This window comes from Canis aureus, chromosome 4, assembly GCF_053574225.1.
Source record: "Canis aureus isolate CA01 chromosome 4, VMU_Caureus_v.1.0, whole genome shotgun sequence".
Lineage (NCBI taxonomy): Eukaryota > Metazoa > Chordata > Mammalia > Carnivora > Canidae > Canis > Canis aureus.
The window spans coordinates 7,936,384-7,954,794 of record NC_135614.1 but is presented as its reverse complement, the minus strand read 5'-3'; the positions used below and the strand labels follow the sequence as shown (position 1 = coordinate 7,954,794).

The following is an 18,411-nucleotide window of genomic DNA, read 5'->3' as shown; positions in this document are numbered from 1 at the left end:
TCCTTTGCTGGATACTACACATTCCACTGCTGGTACAACTTCCAATGGCTTCAGCTTAGGGCCCTTATGAATAAATGCTATGAGGAACAATCTTATATGTATACTCTGATACAAATGTGCAAGATTTGAGGGGTGCCTGGGTAGCTCAGTCAGTTAAGCACCTGCCTCTGGATTGGGTCATAGTCCCAGGGTTCTGGGATCGAGACCCATGTCTGGCTCCCTGCTTGGTCTGCTTCTCTATCTGCCCACCACCCACTCATGTACTTTCTCTCAAGCTCCCTCTCTCTCTCTCTCTCAAATAAATAAAATCTTAAAAAAAAAATATTTATTCCAGGGTAAATATCTAGGAGTAGAATTTCTGATTGTAGTATATATTTCTTCAACTTTATAGTACCAAATTGTTTCTGAAACAGATACTAATTTACACTACTGCCAGCAGTACATAAGAGTCCCCTTGCTTTACACTTAATATTGTGAGAATTTTTAATTTTTTGTCAGTCTAGTAAGTATGAAATGGTTTCCTGATTTTTAATTAGTTCGCATGCATATTCATGTTTTGGCTATTTTTATTTCCTCCTTGTGAAGTGCACATACAAGTCTTTTGGTCATTTTTCATTGAGATATCTTTTCTTACTGATTTATAGTAATTTTATATTTGGCACAACACTAGTGTTTTAGCTACTAAATATTTTAAAAATTGTTTCCCATTCTGTGGCTTATTTTTTAAAGTCTCTTTTTGGGTATTTGATGAGTCAAAGATCATAATTTTAATGAACTTCAATTTTTTTTTCTTGTTTAAAAAATTATTTCCTGGGCAGCCCAGGTGGCTCAGTGGTTTAGCACCACCTTCAGCCCAGGGTGTGATTCTGGAGTCCTGGGATCAAGTCCCATATCGGGCTCCCTGCATGGAGCCTGCTTCTCCCTCTGCCTGTGTCTCTGCCTCTCTCTTTCTCTTTCCCTCTCTGTGTCCCTCATGAATAAATAAATAAAATCTTAAAAAAAAATTCTTTCCTGTACTAAAACTATCATAGATAACTTCCTTTATTATGATTCTAGTACTTTCAGGTTTTGTTATGTCATATTTAGGTTTATAGCCTATCTGGAATTGACTTTTAAGCAGTGTCACACAGGAATCCTATTATATTTCACTACTGATGAAGAACTCATTTTTATCATTCCATTTTTCCCTTTGTACAGAGTAGGAAGTCACCACCGTGTTTCTATTCCTTTAGCAATTACACTAAACATTCCAACATGCATACTTCACTTATCACAGTCTTAAGTTAATCAGTATCTTTATTTGTCTCCTGGACATTACTAAGTTTAAGTCTTGGAGCCCATTTCTCCTTCCATCCAAAGTTGTATGTTAGCCTCTTATTCTGGTTTCATAGGGTTAATGTTTGTTTAAATTTCTCTTTGCATTTTTGCATGAATTAGACTTTCCATCTGAGACTGTTTGAAGAATATCCCTCAGAATTACATTTAGCGAGAGTCTCTCAGCTTCTCTGTCTGAAATATTTTTATGATGCCCTTCTTCTTTGAAGATATTTTCACTGGGCATAGAACTCTACTGCGGCAGTTACTTTTTTTTACAGAACATTTAATACATCAAACTTCTGGCTTCTTTGATTGCTTTTGATAAAGGGAGCTTTCCGTTTGTCATTCATTTAAATATAATCCATTCACTTTGTTTCATGCTCTGTGTCTTTGGTGTCTGCAGTTTCACGGTGGTTTGTCCACTGTGGATTCTTTCTTCACTTTACCCTGCTTGTGATTCACTGGTATGCTTGAATCTCTAGATCAGTGTCTCCCATTACTTCTGGTAAATTCTCAGATGCGATCTCATCAGATACCGATTATGCTCATGTCTCTCTCCCATTTTTCTGAAATTCTGATTAGATACATGTGAGATGTTCTTACTGTCTTTCACATGGCTTTGTCTTTATTTTGTATTTCTTCATTTTCTGTCTGTCAGTGTTGCAATTCTGGAAACTTTCTTCTGTCTTTCAGTTCACTGTCTCATCAGAGGTGTCTAATCCCCCCTGTGTGTATGTGTGTATTTTGTTTTGTTTTGTTTTGTTTTCTTAAACTGCTTTATTTTCTGGTTTGTTTTTTGTTTAGGAAGGTCTGTTTGGTTCTTTCAAACATACAAAGATCATTTAATATTTTCTATTGTCTATAAATTTTACCTTTCATTCCTTTAAACACATATATAGTATAGTTGTTTTAAAATCTGTGTCTAGGAACACCTGGGTGGCTCAGTCAGTTAAATATCTCCGTTTGGCTCAGGTCATGATCTTGGGGTCCTGGGATCAAGCCCCACATGGGGCTCTCAGAGCAGTGGAGAGTCTGCTCCTCCCTCTCCCTCTGCCCTCTGCTCTCAATCTCTCTCATGCTCTGTCTCGTGTTTTCTCTCTCTCACACTGTCTCAAATAAATAAAATCTTCAAAAACATTTTTAAATAATAAAACAGAACAAAATCTGTGTCCAATAGTTCCAATATTTGATGTCCTTGAAGATATGTTTCTGCTGGTTCCTTGTTTCCTTGTGCAAGTTTTATTTTTATTTTATTTTTTTAATTGAGAGCTGCTCATTTCCCTTAGAAAATTGGTTTGGGGAACACCTGAAAACCTAGAAGGAAAGAATCCTCTAGAGAGACTTCATGTTTGGTTTGGCCATGAGGTGTTTTTCCAGTTGGGAGCCACTTCAAACTCGATTCCTAAATTTAGGGGTTTTGTGCCATGCAGGTTTTAGGACTTGGAAGAAAGCCCACTGCAGACTAAACATCTCAAGGACTCAATTGTTGTTGTCCAACACAGGTGCATCTGCTAGCACTCCCGTGGTGCCAAGGAGGTTGGAAGTGGTTTCTTGTGGTTCATCCTCCCACTGAGGGTGGGTGCTTCAGTGTCCCAGCCTGACAAGCAAATGGTCTCCCTTTGCATACCCACTCTGGCAGCTTTGGGCTGTAATTTCTCTTCCCCAGAGTTTGAAGGCTGAAAAGTGAGGATCAGGATCCCCCGGGTGAGCAGATGTCCTTGAGGCAAAAGAAGCTTCCTGCTCTGCTTCCTCACCATTCTCTGATTCACTCAAATTATAACTTAATAATTCTTTATCCTTTTGTCAGTTTTGTGCCACACTGAAGAGGGACTTTTTTTTTTTTTACTTTATTCAGAATTCTCAGTTTTAATCAGAAGAGAGTTTGGCTATAATAATTCAGCTTGGCATAGTATCAGAGATGGAAAATTCTCATTTGATCTGTGTCTTTCTAACTTATATTGCTGTCTGGTGAGGAATCAGCATGTAGAATTCTTTTTCCTCTCCCACTACTAAACAATGACCTCCACACCATATGCTGATTAATCCATTCTTGATTATGACATTTAATTTTCACATAATACATTTGTATAAATAATTTGCCTCCATTTTGTGTTTTATTGATTCACTAATCCCATTCTCTAGTCTTGGATGAGTTGCATCTTTTTTTTTTTCCAATTACTCAATCTTTATTATATACTTAAATCCCAAAGTACTAAGTTCCTCTTTCTTAGTCTTCTTTTTCAGATTTTTTAAAGCTATTATTAATCACTATTCTAAATGAACCTTAGAATCATTTCCCCAAGTTGTGGATATAATTCCTCCAGAACTGTTTTGAACAATATTAATCCTATAAATTTATTTGAAAGAATTGGCATTTAATAAATCTCAACCTTCCTATCCAAAATCAGGTTATGTCTATTTATCACAACTTATTCAGAACTTCATTTACATTTTAATAGACTGCTGTGGTTTCCTTGATTTCTGACAGTACTTGTAAAATCATTCCCATTATCAATTCATATATTTTGTTGCTATTATGAGTAGGATCACATTTTCATTATATTGTCTAAGTTTACTTCTGATGTGTTAGAATGCTCTTGCTTTTCTAAATTTTCTAGGGGTATTTATGCATTCTCATATTGATCAGTTGATTTTAATGAACTTTTCTGTGCATTCTAGATGTATAAAATAATGTAATCTACTTTTTTTTTCTTTTAAGACAACACTATCCAGCACTTCCAAAACAATATTCAATAATATGAATATCTTGGCTTCCTATTTTAATGGTGATTCCATGCATGTTTAATAAATATATTGGCACTTAGCACATTGAACGTTTTAAATCCATTGTGACATTTTATGTAGCGCTTCATGCTCCAAACTTAAAAAAAAAAAGAAGCCCTGGTCCCACACTATATATCCAGCAACTCTATATAGCATGGCCCCTGAAAAACCTAGATGATAACAACCAATGGTTAAAAAGAAGCTGTTTGAATTGTACAGATAAAAATGAAGAAGGTTGTTTTGTTGTTTATTTTTTGCTTCTAGGAATTGAGAAAAATAGATACAGTGGAAGTAACATATCCAATGGGTGAATATGTGAAATGGGTGAAGAGGATTGAGATTGATGAGGATGAGTGAGAATAGAAACAGAATGACCAGGCTCCTGAGGCCGGTGGATAGGAGGAATCTGTTGCATTTTGTTAATGAACTGAGTGCATAGTTCACATTGGGTATATGGGAATGTATCAGCCCCCTGATGGAGTTCTAGGTATTTCTTTTTCTAGATCAAGGTCCCTGGAAGCTCAGTCTCTAGAGACAGCCTTATAAACGTGCAGATTCCCCATCACAGGCCAAATGAATTGGAATAGGAAGAGGGGTTGGAAACCTGATCTAAGCAGGCTCCTTAGGGACTACTCATACGAAGTGAAATTTAAGGAGAGAGAGAAAGCAAGAGAGACAAAATCCGAGACAAGAAGGGAAATCTTGTACTAGGTCACAAAAGGTTTTATATACCAAACTGTAAAAACTGAATCTGGTAGTCCTGTTAAAATATTATCATCTTTAAACCAGAAGACTTTTCAGAGCAAAGAACACACATATCACATTATGTCACCTATAAGCTTATGTGCTCTGCATTATACAGAGCATTTCCAAGTGTATGAAAACTTACTAAGGCAACACCTAGCGCACTGCATGAATTATCCTAATGAAATGCTAGCAACATCTGCCAAGCAAATTTCTTGCCGGATTTCATCATTATTCGCATGTTATTTTCAATGCAATAAATCAGAAAGCATCTTCATCGTTCATGAAATCTAGGAACATTTGGGAAGAACGGTCTTTCTCAGATGTCCATGGGAAAACTTTTAGGTTAACATCAGGCCATTCCCTGGCTCTTAGAGAAACTGACCTGGGAATGTCAGCTTGACCTCGTGAGTCTCCTTGGCATCAACTTTAGAGATCAGGTTGTTAATGCCATGTTTCAGTGTCAAATGTTTTCCTCCCGTTTTAGCCGACCATACCTCAGCCCCACCGTTTCACCTCCTGCCCTGCTTGCAAACACACCTCTACTTTGAAAATTCATAAACCATGCCCTTATTCAAAGAAACCGTGCTTTGGTTCCTTTGTGGTGGCAAAAAAGCGTGGAAGTTTCAACTTTGCCTGCAGCCACGCTCAAAGGCACCGGGGGCTGAGGACGAATTTTTTTAAATGTTATCATGTTGACTGAGTCTCTCACATTGTCTTGAAATTGCAGACAGCAGTTTAACTCCCCTAAATTCAATGGAATAGACTATGCATCAGGTGTGAGCACTGTGGAGGCCAAGCCAAACAAGACCTGGGCTCCTGGCTGGAGGAGCTTGCAATCACTGAGTCATTGACTGCTTTTCTGTCAATTTGTCATTCTAAAAAAACAAGGAAAAGCATGACTTTGAGACAGCAGGCCGCTCCAAGCTCAACACTCAAAGGAATGGGAGATTATATAATCAAGGAACATGGCTTTTGAAAGTCGTAATGTTTGGCAGTTGATACCAAAGAGGCTACACCTGCTCCAAGAATGTTTGGAACCACACCACACCATTTTCCTGCTGAACTAAGAAAGGGTCTCCTTCTCTAACAGTTTTTGTATTCTGTTCTTTCCTCTTTCTTTTACTCTTTTCTTTTCCCTTCATGTGCTCCAACGAACACATAGTTGCTCCCTTCTCCAACATCACTGCCAAGGGCTCTTAACAAAGGCTGTGCAAATGTCAGCCTTGAATGTGGGCAGAGTAAGCTGAGCTCAGCACGAGGGTGAGGCCATAAGGGGTGGAGAGGGCTGCCTGGAGCGCTTCCGGGACTAGCCTGGCCCAAGGTTTATTGCAGAAGCTTTTACTTGTGTACAGCTGGCCTGCTGCATGGTGCCAGCAGGGGGCGGAATTGACTGAACTTGTTTCATTTGAAGATCCAAGCAACTGTTGTCAGCTGAGGACCACAAGACTGCCTGTGACATGTACAGCAATCTGCCTTCAAAAGGCTCTAGTGGGTTCACACACCCACCAGACAGCTCAACAGTCCACGTGTCAGCTGTAGACCAAGACAAGGCACCTGTTTCTGCACTGGTGACCCTCATTCCCAGCTAGCCAGAGCCCCACTGAGGACCTGAGCTTTGCCAGCAAGTTCCACACCATGTTAAGCAAAAACCCTTCCGTACATTATATCATACAAATATCTCACCACTGAATCTTTCATCTTCTTGGGGAGAGGGTCTGCGGCCAGCTCTTCCAGGTTTTGATGTAAAAATTTAGGAAGCAATCTACAATGAATAAAGGATCTGAAAAGAAATAAACACACAGGTTTTACTTTTTAAAATATGTGCATACTGGGGTGCCTGGGTGTTTCAGTTGGTTAAATGCCTGCCTTCAGCTCAGGTCATGATCCTGGGGTCTTAGGATGGAATCCCACATTGGGCTCCCTGCTCAGTGAGGAGTCTGCTCCTCCTCTCTCTTTCTCACTCACTGTGTCTCTCAAATAAATAAATATATCTTTTTTAAAAATGCACATATTACAATGCTTAAGGTAAACTGCCTCACCTGACACCTCACACTCTCAAATGACAAAAGCAAGGCCTCTCTAATTAATTCATAATAAAGGAAAAGAGGTACATATTCAAGTCATCACAAATACACTGCTTTGGTTTTCAGATTCCCTCTTAGTTCAAGGATTCAAGTACCTGGAAAGGTACAGTCTCCTAGTTCAAGGAGTCAAGTACCTCAAGAGGTACTGGCACCCAGACAGCCATGGCTGAGCTCTCCAAGACTCTATTTTGATCAGCCCACCAGGGCTTCATCCTCACACAAAAAAAAAATGGCAGCAAAACTCAACACTTCAGCAAAATATTTGACATGAAACCCTGTGCAAATCATGTTTAGCCTTTGCTCACTTCTTGTGCCTTCCATTTTGCTACATGTGGGCAGCCTAAAATGATGGTTTCTCCGGCTTCCAAAGAGGTATAGCTATCTTAAGTCAAAATCTTCTGTTAAGTTCGGAAAAATTACATGAGATGACGGATTATCTGATTACAATCAATTGGTTGATGTTGGAAACTTTGGCGTCCCACAAAGCGCTTCCACTTCCAAAGTGCATATTTATCAATGATCTCAAAGATAAGATTAAAGGTAAGGAATGCCTGGGTGGCTCAGCAGTTGAGCGTCTGCCTCTGGCTCATGGCGTGATCCCCGGGTGCCAGGATCCAGTCCCACATCAGGCTCCCTGCATGGAGCCTGCTTCTTCTCCCTCTGCTTATGTCTCTGTCTCTGCCTCTCTCTCTGTGTCTCTCATGAATAAATAAAATCTTAAAAAAAAAAAAAAAAGATTAAAGAGGAGATAGAAAAATATATTTCAAGTGGCTGAAAGTCATTAAATACGTTTTAAATATGGGCGCGTATTTCACTTTGAACCCAGGCAGCACAGCTGTGTTGGGAACAAAAAGCAGCAGAACAAAACGCAAACCTTTCAGAGATGCCCATGGTCTCCTGTCCTCAGGGGAACGGCCCAATGGAGCTGCTCTAATGGACCCACAAAGGACCCTTGCTGAGGTGGGAGTTTGCCTACGTTCACCCAAGGGAGAGTCAAAAGCAGCCCTTGGGAGCTAGCAGTCATCTGTTCCCCACATTGTGCATTTTGCTCCAAAACTTGCTGAGAGCTGAGCCTAGATTTTCATTGGTTTCTCCCGCCCCCGCCCCGTCCCGCCCCGGGTCCGCGGTGAGCAGCCAGGGTCCCAGCTCGGAGCACTGTGCTGCGGCCCTCCCGCTCCCCTCCCCCCTCCCCTCCCCTCCCCTCCCCCCTCCCCTCCCCTCCCCTCCCCCCTCCCCTCCCCTCCCCCTCCCCCCTCCCCCCCCCCACCCCTGCTGCTCACTCACAGGAGCACGGAGGGGTCGCTGCTCTGCCGGCTCAGGTGGTAGGAAAGCGCAACCAAGAGGCCGCAGAAGGCGGAAAACAGCGCCGGGATGTGCTGCGTGCTCCAGGGTTCCTGCGGGAGGACAGCGGATACCGGATACCGGGTCATTGGGGCCGGTGCAGGCCCCGGGAGGGCCCACAGCCCAGGGAGCGCGGAGGCGGCCCCGCCAGCAGACACGCGGGCACCGGGGTCACGCGCGACCACTCTGACACGGGAAGGGCCCGGGCCGCGACGGGGCAAACTAACTGCACACATTTACTTCCTCTTTTCCGAGAATATTTTTTACTTAATCTATTTTTTACTTAATCCTTTTCTGAAATTCAGTTTAGGATTTATAAGATGAAACATTAAACGTGTTGCCTCTTTTGAATTCATAGTAAAGATAATGATAAGAACGGTACTTCCTAGTGTTTATTTAATCAATGGTTAAAAGGTATAAAACACCTAAGCAAGGCATAAGAGATCAACTGGGGGATGAATGAAACTCAGTACAAATTAAAGACAGTCCCTTGAAGAAAGAGAAAAAATGGCTTGAAATGGAAAGAGCCAGAGGCACTTGGGTGGCTCAGTCAGTGAAGCATCTGAGCCCCTGAGCAGCTCAGGTCATGATCTCAGGGTCCTAGGATCGAGCCCCTCACCGGGCTCCCTGTTCAGTGGGGAGTCGGCTTCTCCCTCTCCCTCTGTCCCTCCTCTGTACTTGTGCTCTCTCTCTCTCTTTCTCCTTCTCTCCCTCTCAAATAAATAAGATCTTAAAAAAAAGAAAAGAGCCAGACACTTCAGGTTTAACACGATAGTACCATAGACGCCAGAGATCAATCCACTGTACTCTGGGTGGAAGAGAAGAATGCAGACAATATGTGTCCCCACTGTGAGCGGTGTGGGGGGCATGGGAAGCCACTCTTATCCACCTGTACCTGGCACACCTTCCAACACACACGTGTGTCATACACACAGAAACCTGCAATACATTCAGCCCTTCAGTGTCCACGGACAGGATCTACTGGTGCCTTCCAAAAGGTAAATCTACTACAGGCCTTCAACACCTCTCAACCTTTTGATCCTTTAACTTACCAAATGTTTCATCAGGGATGGAAGAGTTGCTCATTAGACTTAAAACAAAATATACCAATAGATGAGTCAACTGTGATGGTTTCGTACTTGTGACGGCTAAGATATGCAGGAAAAACAAATGTTACGCTTAGTTGAGGGAGCAGTTTTGTTTTCACAGGCCTCATTTCCCTAGAAATTAAATGCATTTCTTTATCTCGCCCACTATGAGAATCTGGCAGCCTGAGACAGCAGCATCTGGAGGGGAAATGAAGAGAGCAGCCCTGGTGCTGGCTGGGAACCCCAAAACAGCTAAATAGGCTGGAGATGACACTGACCGGTTCCACATATACCCTGCTCGTAAGCAGCCTCCCCCAGGGACACCTGCAAGCCACTCAGACCAACTCCAAGTGTTCCTCTAACTTCCCCAGCACCCTGAGGGGGCCATGGCAGCCTTCCTGACATCCCTGATTCCCTGCAGATGCCTTCCCGCAATACACACAATTTGCGGGGAATACCTGTCCTCTGCTCCTCTCTGCTGCCTTTGGAGCTTCCTTCCCATGAGGGCAGCACCTCATCACAGCATGGGCTTCGAGCTGGGGAGACCTCAATCTGAACCCCGGTCCTTCCACAGATGAGCTATGTGGCCTTGGCTAAGTCACTCAACACCTTTGAATACTAGGTTACTTTCCTCCTCTTTAGACGAAGAACACAATACTACCCAAGAGTGGCTGCAAGGGTACTCTTCTGTACCCCAGGCCATTTTTTAAAGTTTTTGATACAGGAGGGTCCAGTGCAGCCCCTTCGTGGTGACTGACAGCAGGGCTCTGAGCCAGAAAGCTGGCCATCTGGAGAAATATTTCTTCTCCCTCATCCCCAGTAGGCTGATCCTCACATGTCACCATTACATCCTTCAACACCTGTCCAGTCCTCCCTTCTTGCATTGCATCTCACTAGCTAAGGCCTCCACTATCTCTCTTTCCAGTTCTACTGCTGATAGCTCCATAGCAAGAGGATCAAACACCAGTCCCCCCGGTGCTCCCTATTTTGCAGTCCCCACAATGTGTTTTCCACGTGGCAACAGAACGGTCCTTCTCACCTCAAAAGCACATCAATCGTATTAGTGCCCTTTACTCAGCATTTTCCAGTGATTCCTCATTGCCTACCAAATAAATCTACTCCACAGGAAGCAACAAAGGTCAATTGGGATCTGACCCCAGCCCAACTTTTCAGCCTCATTCCTTGCATTTAGAATATGCACAGCAACAAATCCATAAAGATACACTGCTTCCTCCCTACTGCCTTCACACACAGGGCTCCATCTGTACAAGGGCTCTTGTGCTCTGGCCCTACTCCACTCTCCTCCACCTGGTGAACTCCTATCCATGCTTCAGAACCCAGGATAAGAAGTCTCACCTGCTTGGCACAGCCTCCCCTCCTCCTAGGCAGATTGGAGCCCTTCTCTGTTCCTCAATAACACCTTTAAACACTTGTACTTGAACAAAAGATATGTCACTTCAGTTAGTTGTAGGCATGGGTAGGACTTGCTCTCTCATCTCAGAGCTGTGGACCACAGTTGTGCTTAGGACAGTCTCCAGAGGGGAAAGAGCCCTGAGTCTCTTTCCCCTGTACTTGGCACAAATGTTAGCACATCAATATGTCCGTGAGTGAGTGACTACAAGGTCTCAGTTTTCACGGTTACATCAGGCCTTCCTCTATGACCTGTGTGGGAAAGAATTCCCAGCAAGAAAAAGGTGAAAAAATTAAGTAGCTTAAATCAAATGTCGTCCAGGCAGTAAAGTGCCAATGACATAATTAGACTCTCAGAGAAAAGGTTATTCTTTGATCTTAGAACTCATGTTTCCTTGAAATAGCAGCCCCAAGAGCAGAAAACTTATTCTGAAGTTTGAGAGCTTTCTTCTTTCCTAAGAGTACATTCAAGAAACATTTATTGGCTACCTGCTATATGCCAGGCACCAAGGTGCACACTTGTGAGGGGGCGGACTCAGGGACAGGGAGAGGAGGAACATTGCAGTAAGGTATGGCAAGCCACATTATGGTGAGGCAGGAGGCGCTAGGCACTCGCAGAGCAGGAAGCAGAGGTACGTCAAGCAAGTGGCTTTTAATTGCACAGAAGAAATGCAGGAGCAGGTGGTCCTTCCTCTCTGGGGCCTTCTGGACAGGCCAAGCTCTCAGCTCTTTGGATGCCTGTGTGCAGATGGAGCTGCCACCCCGCTCCTCCCATATACTCCACTCCCTGCTCTGGCCTCCCACCTAAGGCTTCATATTTGGCTATTACAAAAACAAAGACAAAAAGCTTTCCAGGAAGGAAAAACCTGCAAAATTTTATTCTTTCCATTGATTCCTCTGCCCTTACCTATGCTGTGTATTTAATTCACCATTCTGTGAAGGTAGAGGCCTTCCTTTTACATGCAGCCCACAAATATGCAAATACTGGGGCGGGGGGGGGGGGGGGAGGCGGGGAATCACTCTGAGAAGGATTTAGTAACCTCGACCATGGAAATAACTGTTACTGCAGGGAACAGAGAAAATGCCAAGGGAATAAGCCCTGGCCAGAGGTGATTCTAGGCTCATCACTTTCCGGAAAAAATGAGCCTGTGGAAGGTCCTTCCCTTCTCTGTAGTCAGCTTCCTCTGCTGTGAAAGGTAACAATGGCACCTTTTTTGAAGTATTGCTGTCGTGACCCAATGAGATATGAACTTCAGCCCTGCCCACTGCAAAGCAGCACAGGAGTGGAAAAGGAGTACCCGTGATGGATGGTCTTCAGACAACAAATTCAATCCGGACTAAATCTATTTAAACAATCAAGTTTACCTACTTTACCTGCCCAATACCCTTTACCTAACCTTCTCTCTTTTATTCTTGACTTAACTAAATCTCTCCAAGGCAAACAGGAAAGGTTGTTACTGAGGGACCCTTCCTCCTTACCTGCTAAGATAGCATTTGGAAGAAGCCAGTGGATGGTAAAAATATCAAGTCAGAAACAGTGGAGGAGGAGGTGAGTGGTGTCCCTGTTCCTTCTACTTCCCAGCATTTGTCTCGGTCTGTGATGACAGATCTGTATAAGTGGCCATTCGATTGACATCTGACTCCTCCACTGGGCCCAGCCCATGGACAACAGGGACTCATCTACCTTACCCCAGTGTATTCTGAAGACCTTGTGCCCCTGGCCCTGAAAGGCATTTAATAAATGTGGATGGAACCAATGTACTGGGTCTGAGCAGCTGTTACTTCCTTACTATATAATGCAGACTCAAGAAGGGGAATGGCATGGATCTTTTTACATATCTATAAGTACACAGGATGTCCATCTTGTGCAGTGCACAGCATCGGCTCAAGCATAAGACACTTCCATCCTAACTCTGCTGTTTTTTCTAAGACACTGGGCAAGCCACAAAGCCTCAGTTGCCCTATCTAAGAGAATTTCATAGTGCACACTCCTTGGGTTGTTATAAATATTGTATATAATACTATACGTCAAGTACTTAGAGTAGCCAGTATATGAAATGCTCAATAAATGTCTGCTGTTACTATAATCTTTACTAAAATACCAACTCAGTCCAATTGGGCTTCTGTAACAAAATATCATAGACTCATAAAGAGCAGAAATGTATTGCTCAGGGTTCTGGAGGCTGGGAAATCCCAGATCAAGGTTCCAGCATATGTGGTGTCTGGCTAAAACCTACTTTCCCTCCAGATCTGGCTCCTTATTGCTGTGTCCTTACACAGTGAAAGGAGTAAGGGAGTTTTTCAGTCTTTTTTTATAAAAGCATTAGTCCCATTCATGAGGACCCCCCAACTCCTAATGCCATCACCCTGAATGCCAATATTTCAACATATGAATCTGTGGGGAACACAGACATTTAGACCATGGCAGATATATAAGAGGTCTAAGAACGGCAGCAAAATCACATTTCCTGAAAACATTTAAGATTGACCTTTAGTCTTCTCCATGAAAAACAGTGATTTTTGTAGATCCCTTTTATCCTTCTGTTGTTATAGCCCAGACAGAAAGTAGGGAAAGGGGAACTCTTCTCCGAGATAGGAATGGGACCTTACCCAGACATGGTGTTAGTATCCCAAGCTGCACTGTCTGAATGCACAGGTGCCTCTCATTTATTATTTTAAGTCATTCCATTCCATCTGGTGGCAAACATCTGTACTCACTCCTCCATACATGTGATCTCTTTTAAGCATAACTAATGGCTTCAGGCTAAACTGTCAGACCTGAACAAACGGCAGTGTGGCCACAGGACACAAGTAATGAATAGTTCTTTCAACAGTATAAAGTAGAGAGATGCCAGAAGGCCTATGCATTTTGCCCAGAGTAAGGGTAGGATGAAGGATGACAAGGGGTCCATATTCCAAGCACAACTTTGAGTGTTTTCCAGCCCAATCTCAGATCTTCATACAATCAAGTCTTGGAACCTGGGCTGACCTGAACTTTGGCAGATTGTAAAAAGGCAGACCACCTGGATCTTCCTCAGCTCTCTACTGGGAACAGCCTCAACTCCAAGTTCTTAACCTTGTTCATATTTTCAACAGACACAGATATAGATATAGATAGATTCTTCTCTCACTCTTACTCTCACTCTCACTGTATATATATAGAGAGAGCTACTTGGCTACTTGGATATCAAAATGAGTTCTTTCATATGCAGGGTGTCAAAATTTGCAAAACTATGCTATCTTCAAGAAAAATTATTTTAGCTTCAGAAGAGATCTCATAGCTGAGCAAGACACACCAGTTCAAATTATTGATCAAGTAAGAAGATAGAAAGAAGGGAAAAGACTTACCCAAGGTCTGAAGACCATGATGAAGCCCCTAGCTTAGTGCTGTGTATACTCCACTACCCTAAATGTTTATATAGCTAATTGGACAAAATATGAGCATATCTCACCACCTTCCATAAAAAATGTTAGTACTTTTTGTATGATCATTTGATTAACAGTTCCTGGCTTCATAGGCTGTTTTTATTCATTCCCCTGTTTGACGGTGCTGGACTTCTACTGAGGTAACTGCATGTTCAAGGGCTTGCTGTGACACACAGCAGAGCCAGAGCCCAAAAAAGTAATCTGGGGGAGGAGCTCAGGGTCACCCTCTGGAGGACCAAAAAAGGAGCTGGGATGCAAAAGGAGAAAAGGAATGAATGTGGGGAGTGTGCTCCAAGTCATGAAGAGGCATGACATTTCCAGGGAACTGGTTATGTTGCAGTATGGGTATCGCTCGGTGTCATTCTAAAGGTACAGCTCCTAAAACACAGATGAAGATTATAGAAATAGATAAAAGAATGGGAAGTAGTTAAGCTTGGAGGAGATACATGGTAGGGAAATGACCTTTAGGGTTTATCATCCCATAATTCTCCATGCTGGGAAGAGAGGCAGTTGGGTGCCATCGACTGATGATCAAACAAGAGGGAATATGCTTTGGCATCAGCGGTGGAACTTGAATGTGATGTAAGGACTTCCTGACACTGATGAATATATCAAGTTACAATAAGGGAGATACTAGCATTTCCTTTTTATGCATTAGTTTAAAGCACAGATATTTTCCTTGGAGACCAAAGACTGAAGCATGCCAGGAAGGAAAAAAAAAAGGAAGGAAAGAAGGACGGAAGGAAGGGAGGGCAGCTTACTGAAAGCTTTCCTCATGCTTTTCTTGCATAGAACAGATTACTGCCTAACAGCTCCATTATCTACCGTCCATACACATGCATGTGAAGTGCATACACAACTAATAAACAAATTGAGTATAACTAAAAAAAAAAAAGAAGAAGAAGAAGAAGAAGAAACTATCCAGAATTATTTTATAGAATTAAGATGGAGAGAGCAACAAGATAAACTGCCTTGGTCCCATTTTTTTTTTTTTATTCCTTTCTCCTTAATCTTCTGATTGCTGTCCAGGCTGCCCCCTTGCTAATCACCACCCTCCTGCTCCTCCCTCCAGGGCCTGTGCTTCTCCCCCTACCCAGTCTCTCAGGCAGCACTGCACTGCCCTGCCCTGTAGAAGACCATTGGTGAAATGGGCAACAGCTTTCCACTGCATTGGGAGCAATCCCAGCCACATTTCTAGAAGGAGCTGAGCTCTTTTTATTTTAATCTTTATTTGGGGGATAAAGAAGGTAATATTGATATTTGAGGAAGAAGAGAACTTTTGAAAGAAAGAGGACCTTTGAAAGGAAACAAAGAAATGCACTGTGTATTTTATCTTAGGATAGTTCAGTTTCATTTCCACAAAGAGAAGCAGAATGGAAGAGGTGAAGTACTAACTCACATTACTAATGGATTTTTGTAAGTAAACTTCTCTATTTTAAACATATATGTATTAGTCTTGAATTTAATATATGTTATTTATACACACAGACACAATCACACATATGTACATGTACACTCTATATACATATGCAGGTATATATATAAAGATTTATATATAAAGATATATAAATAAAATACAAATATATATGTGTGTGTGTGTGAAGATTTTAGAGGGAGATAAGGTTTTAAACAATCTATCACTCACCGATAATGAAGTATATACCATGTGACAGTTTGCTTCAAAATTAACATCCCTAATTGCTTGGAGATATGTCTCAAGGGCACCTGACTTGGGAATGATATGGATAGATGAGTGCTAGCTTCATAAAACTCCCACAGGTTTTGAAATATTTTTATAAGGTAGAAATAAAACTGTCTAATCGTCCTACAATTCTGTGGTGGATTTCCCATGCATTTGGGAATTCTTTTGATGAAATGCATAGGGAAGTTCAGCTTCTCTCTGAAGAGAGTCTTAGTGTCAGCCTTTTTTTTTCCTCGGGAATGTTAGACATCTCTACGATGGAATTTGCAGAGAAGATTGAGTGTTTGATTATGAAATGAATGCAAACAGACCAAATTCTCACTTGGCTAAGTCCTTCATATCAGGTCACATGCTTTCTTTTTTAAGGAAAAATGAATGGATTTTCTTAGCCCCCCATTAAACATGGGGCAGTCCCAAGATCCAGGCTTTCATACATCCTAAAATAAGAATTAGATCATATCACTTTGACTCTGATATAAGTCCTGTTTCTACGTCAGCTTTTGATGAGAATCTTGTTTTGAAGTAGAAGGAACTCTGTGCACCTACTGTTCCAGAAATTCAGTAAGATAAGCTATGTCTCCTAGTCCTTGTACTGTGTGCTCTGTTCATCCTCCCCACATGGTTCACAAGGCACCATGACACCAGCACTTGGGAGCATGCATGCACAGGGCACACTCTGGGCTCCCCCAACACCCAGAGCCAGAAGAAGCCAGGAGAGCCTCCGCTGTTGGCTTGGAAGAAGTGAATAGCCATGTTGTGAACAGCTTCTGGAGAGGGCCACATGTCAACAACCTGACATGTGTTGATGTCCCTCTCAGATCTTGAACACTCTCTGCCTCCTCCAGAGTCCCCCACTGAGTCTAATTCATAGTCGGTAATCACTTTGCATTCAATAAATAAATGAACAATCCTATTAAAATATGACAAATCAGACTTCATGGTTTACTAAGAGTTTTCTTGTTTCATTCTTTTTCATTTTGCTGAAAGACATCACATATTTCTGATTCAAGAAAATATTATAGTTTTAGGAATAGGCATTAAGGAAAAATGAGATCATGAGCTAGCAAGACAGATGCATAGGTGTCATTCATCTAAACTTGCCCATATGAACATAGATAAATATAGATAAATACACATCAGCACATACACACAAATATGTATACTTTTTGAAAAATATCAACATTTACTTTCCTTCTACAGCTTTCTTCTCCGTTACCTGTACTTATTCATTCCAAACATTTGTAGAATTCTTTTATGTAAGAGTGACTTTGCATAGGATATAAAAAGAAGCATATGTAAACCATAGTCTGTGATTTTGAGGAGCTCATGGTCAAGCTAGGAATGCTTAAATGTACACACAAACAGCAAAAACCACAGTAATGGCCCCTATGACTTGACTGGACACTTTACATGTATTATCACATTTAGTTTTTAGTGTACCATATTTAAACAGGAGGAAACAGAGGCTTATATTTTACTAGCTGTTATGGTATCTGTATTTTCCACATAGAACTGATTACATACAGGAGCAATGCATATTGAGTGAACACTAAAAGGACAATACTGTCCACAGGCTTTTGGAAGAGAGAAAAATATACTCCTTCTGACATGGCTGGTCCAAGCACAGGCTTCCATGCCTACTGGGATCACCACAGCTCACACTCCAGGCCTCGCATTTTCTGTTCCACGCATTTGCCCCTCTCCCTATCACTCCAAATTAGACAGTCACTGAATCCTACTAATATTGATTTCACTATATTTCCTGGATTTTACCATTTCATACTCTGTGCCTACTACCAAAACCTGAGTTAAGATTTTCACTCAACAATTGATTTCCATTTTGAACAACTGAACTATCATTATTCTTTCTGTTTTCCCCAAATCAGCGTCAATTGCCACTGTCAACATCAACCAAGCCAAGTTTGAAGGTCATGACAATCCAGTGTTAATTGGGCTTGCAGACCAATTATGCCTTTTTAACTCCCTAGGAAAGGGAGTGTAATAGAAAGCACTAGCTGCCTACCTAATATACATTTATTTCTCCTTTCTTCCCCACCAGTAATAACCTCTTTACCAGTTGTTCAGACAGCTAAAAGACTGGTAATTCTCATTCCCTTGCAGCTAGAAGTGACATGATTCTAACCAAAAAACAATCTGAAGTCCAGTCTAATAAAAGCAAAATAAAACTTGGATTTCATTTTCAAACTTCTTACTATTAACATTATTGTCATTATGCTCATGACTATCATAACCATCCACTAGTTCTGCTAACAATAGCTAGCATCTGTATTAGTTTCCTATTGCAGCATAACAAATGACCACAAACCTAGTGGCTTCAACAACACAAATGTATGACCTCCTGGTCTCCAGGGCTTAAGAGTCTGCACACAGCATGCCTGGATCCTTTGTTCAGGATCTCCCAAGGCTGAAATCACAGTGTTGGCGAGGCTGCATGTGATGCAACCTTACCTCAGACTTGGGGTCTTCTTCCAAGCTCACTAGTGGGTGGCAG

General features: G+C 42.0%; 1 protein-coding gene across 2 annotated transcripts in view; it reads right to left on the bottom strand.

The window, feature by feature from the left end:
* PCNX2 (pecanex 2) overlaps nt 1–18,411 on the bottom strand; it is a 288,682-nt gene that overhangs the window by 151,120 nt on the left and 119,151 nt on the right. For both annotated transcript variants that reach the window (XM_077894480.1, XM_077894481.1), the window contains 2 exons: nt 8,217–8,326; nt 6,532–6,628 (listed from right to left, as the gene is read on the bottom strand). In XM_077894480.1, coding sequence (XP_077750606.1) covers nt 6,532–6,628; nt 8,217–8,326 — 207 coding nt within the window. The remainder of the gene's footprint in view (nt 1–6,531; nt 6,629–8,216; nt 8,327–18,411) is intronic.